Raw genomic sequence first — 3,621 nt, 5'->3', positions numbered from 1 at the left:
TATATATATATATATATATATATATGACAGAAAAAAAGTATTTTACATCCACTATAAAGAAAAGAAGGAGAAGAAGCAGTGCTGGAGTGTTAAGAAAGGAAATACAGAAACATTACAAAATTAAATTCTGGACAAAAAATGGTTAAAATCGCAAGCCACTCAAATCACAGCTTTAATCGCTTACAGTGCTTTTTTATTGTTGTGATAACAAGAGCCTTGAAGGGCACATGGAGGACATGAGAAAGCAGCTTAGAAGAAAGCAGCAATGGTGAAAATAATCAGAGCAAGTTCACAGTCAATCAGGAATGGACCCATCTAGGAGCAACAAGCAAAACACATTCTCGGGTCTTACCAAGGTTTAGGCGAAGAACACCCAGAATTCCATAGGCATCTACTATCTTGGTATATGTGTTTTTAATAGCATCCTTCTCTGCTGCCGCTAGAAGACAAACAATGGCAACAAAATTTAAGGAAAATATTGCACCACCTTCCTTTGAAAATCATAGCAATATATCACATCCACCACTACACAATAAGGGATACTCATCTTTTAGTTGCATTGCTTTTACAGCTTCCTTATTTGGTGCAATGGCTTAAAAAGAATGTAAATCATATCTTATTATAGTATAATCAAACAAGATGCCTTACACAGAACAGCAACAGCTGCTGATTCAAACATGAGGCATTCCTCCCTGGCCCTAGTTTCCACTATGACACTGTAAGGTGGTGGGTCCAGCTTGTGGTAAATACGATACCCCTTGCTGAAGGCCATAATTGATCCAAGCTGGAAAAAAACCCTATGTTATTACCTGGAAAACAAGAGAAATTAAAAAAAGAATGACAATAGATCAGAAAAGAAATATTCTCACATAAAACACCTGCAATTTAATGACGATGAAAGCATCAGAAAGGTGACCTCAAATCTGATCACTTTTTTTTAAAAGATGTCTGGCTCAATATCAAAGTTATTACAGTTTGTATAGCTAACAGACTAAACCAAAGGTAAAGACATAAACGTTTCCATAATTTTGCAACACTCTTATTGTGAATTTAACGATTTCGGGGTTTCTTTTATTTATTTATTTTTTCAAATTTCTATTTAAACTCATAATTAGGCAATAATTAAATTCCCTAATCCGGAAAGGGGGTAAACTTGCATTGCGAAATCCGAAGCTTAACGTGAGATCAAGTGCAGATGCAGCTCAGGCCCACGCCTATAATTAACTAATATAAAAAATTAGTACTGCAGGTAACTCAAGATTGCGAGTATCAGGAGCACTGCGACTGATAACGGTACTTGACAGTTAGGCCGGGGGGGGCTTAAATACCATCCATTGGACAGTCACGACTCCGTAATGCAACGGCAGAACAAACGCTAACGTTCACCAGCGAGGTAGCTCAAATGCTAGGTTTTGTGCAATCCTAGACCGACAAGTAAAACGACAGATGACAGTATAAAACGAAAGTAGTAGTAGTAGTAGCTGCCTTTAACCTCTGCAAAGCTAACTGGTAACGCTAGCCAAGTTAGCTGGATGAATCACAGGGATAGCTATGATTCGCTAGCCTACAATATTTTGATGGTGGCACTTATCTGCATGTCCGGGGTGACAAACTGTTACTATTATATACATTTAACAAAGTCGGCCATGTAAAACATTTACACGCAAACATAATTTACATTTCTGCAATTCTTACTACCGACCGGTTTTTAAAGAAATTATGTAGAAGTAACACAATTTATCTGGTCTTACCGTCTCCCCCGCCGGGTTGTAACTCCGCTGTCACAACATAATCCTTCCCGGTGTGTTGGCAAAATGGTACATTCCGACGCAAACGTCCGCCTACCTCACGTTACCGTAATAGCCAAGGAAACGTAAAGCGCATGCCTTAGTACAAGAAAGGCATTGGAGTATGTAAATTAAACGTTTTGCAAGCGTGCAATATTTTAAATTCGTGCTAATATGCAGTTATGAACTACCCGACTTAAAAAAAGAACCCATGAAATGTTTTGAGCAATTCCACCTATGATTGACAGCTGCTTTAATCCAATGAGTCCAACAGAGAACACTGCCGTCCAATCGTGTGTGCCTAGAGGTGGGACGTCGGCATTTCATAACCTCTGACATTTCTGTATAAAACAAGCGCTCCGACCTTCCTCATATAAACAACATTAGCCGGGGCATAAGTAATTGTGATGTATGTGACCCTGACGATTTTTTAAACAGGTAGGCGTCAAACAGAGGTAGCGCTGTCTTGTTTTTCACAACATGCTAGAGAAGGTTAATGCTCATCTGCTATCTTCCGGTGGGATCTCCTCCAGCTTGTCAAGCAGGAACGTCGTTAGATTGTCTACTATTCTATGTAATGTTTCAGCCTGTCAGGAGATGTTGTTTATCGACGTTGTAGTTCAATGTCTCTAAAACAACCAAACAAATAAAGTATGTTTGCTTCCATGCAGATCCTTTCGACTCTCTGTTACCAGACTCTGTTTTGTTTGTTTGTCTGTTTGTTTTTTTGTTTGGTTGTTTTTTGGAGGTGCCTGTTTACTTGTTTTCACGACTGTTAAAGATCCAAAAGTTTCAGCAAAATAAAATGTGCTTAGAAGTTTGGGTTTGATATTCTCATTTGAATTTTTACCACAACAATAGCTGTGTATTATGCTGTATTTGATTGTTTTAAATATCTGACAGTGCAGTGTATTGTTAATTTTTGTGACCTGTGTTCAGGCTTAAATCTAACTATCAACTGTCTTTCATATCTTCTCACGGGATACTTTTTAGCCCTTAAACATGAAGAGGCTTTTCCTCGTGGAGCCGGTGGTGGCCCTGTATGCTTTTGCCACTTTCCTCTACTATCCGCTTGTGCAACAGTATGCATACAGGAGAATCTGGCTGCAGGTGACAAACACCACTTACCTGAGCTCTGACAACACTTCCAGATGTGTGGCAAACAGCAACAGCAGCAACCAGTCTCACTATAATGAGGTTAGTCTTTAATCACTAAAGGCGTGTTATCCATTCCTGAAATTTGGAGTATCTTATTTTCTTTCTTTTTTCCCACCACACTGAAAACTAAAAACATTTTGAATATAGCAAGGATTGTTTAAGAATGAATGCCATGAAAAAAATCAATATTTGGTGCAAACATTTACCTTTAAACCAAGACACAGATTCTTTTAGGTCAACAGCTTTTCATGGTATTGGGTGGCACGTTGTTTCAATCATCTAAAAAAAAAAACTGTCTGGAGCTTCTATGTGAGTTTCTTACATATTAATTCCAGACGGACATGTTATGTCTATGACTCTGGATTATTTGCATGTTTTTATCGGTAGTTCCTAATGACTCCGTATGTTTATGTTAATTTGCATGACTTGTACACTAATCAGATGCCTCCGATGGTCTTGTGTGAGACATTTTAACTGCTTAAAACTTTCGCACAGTACTCTAGTAATAATAACTAGTACATGTACGTAGGGCTGTGCGATATGACCATAATCTCATATCCCGATATTAAGACATCTATCATCTGATAACGATATAAATCACAAAAAATTTAACATTTTGTGTAAATTCTGTGAATCTCGGGCAGCTCGACTTGCGTGAAGTGTTTCCAGCTGGACG

General features: G+C 38.3%; 2 protein-coding genes across 7 annotated transcripts in view; one reads left to right on the top strand and one right to left on the bottom strand.

The window, feature by feature from the left end:
• Nucleotides 1-1,828, bottom strand: part of synj1 (synaptojanin 1) — a 24,404-nt gene extending 22,576 nt beyond the window's left edge. For all 6 annotated transcript variants that reach the window (XM_005746593.1, XM_005746589.1, XM_005746590.1 and 3 more), the window contains exons 1-3: nt 1,752-1,828; nt 649-809; nt 353-439 (exon numbers count right to left, since the gene is read on the bottom strand). In XM_005746593.1, the coding sequence (XP_005746650.1) occupies nt 353-439; nt 649-772 (211 nt within the window). In that variant the 5' untranslated portion in view covers nt 773-809; nt 1,752-1,828. The remainder of the gene's footprint in view (nt 1-352; nt 440-648; nt 810-1,751) is intronic.
• Nucleotides 1,829-2,109: 281 nt separating this feature from the next.
• LOC102213603 (solute carrier family 46 member 3-like) overlaps nt 2,110-3,621 on the top strand; it is a 7,541-nt gene continuing 6,029 nt past the window's right edge. Inside the window, exons 1-2 of the mRNA XM_005746588.2 lie at nt 2,110-2,225; nt 2,781-2,984. Coding sequence (XP_005746645.1) covers nt 2,790-2,984 — 195 coding nt within the window. The 5' untranslated portion in view covers nt 2,110-2,225; nt 2,781-2,789. The remainder of the gene's footprint in view (nt 2,226-2,780; nt 2,985-3,621) is intronic.

This window comes from Pundamilia nyererei, unplaced genomic scaffold (assembly GCF_000239375.1).
Source record: "Pundamilia nyererei isolate P.nyererei 1_Seehausen unplaced genomic scaffold, PunNye1.0 scaffold00180, whole genome shotgun sequence".
NCBI classification, from domain to species: Eukaryota; Metazoa; Chordata; class Actinopteri; order Cichliformes; family Cichlidae; genus Pundamilia; species Pundamilia nyererei.
Note: the sequence above shows the minus strand (reverse complement) of the source record. Positions and strands in the feature narration are given on the sequence as shown.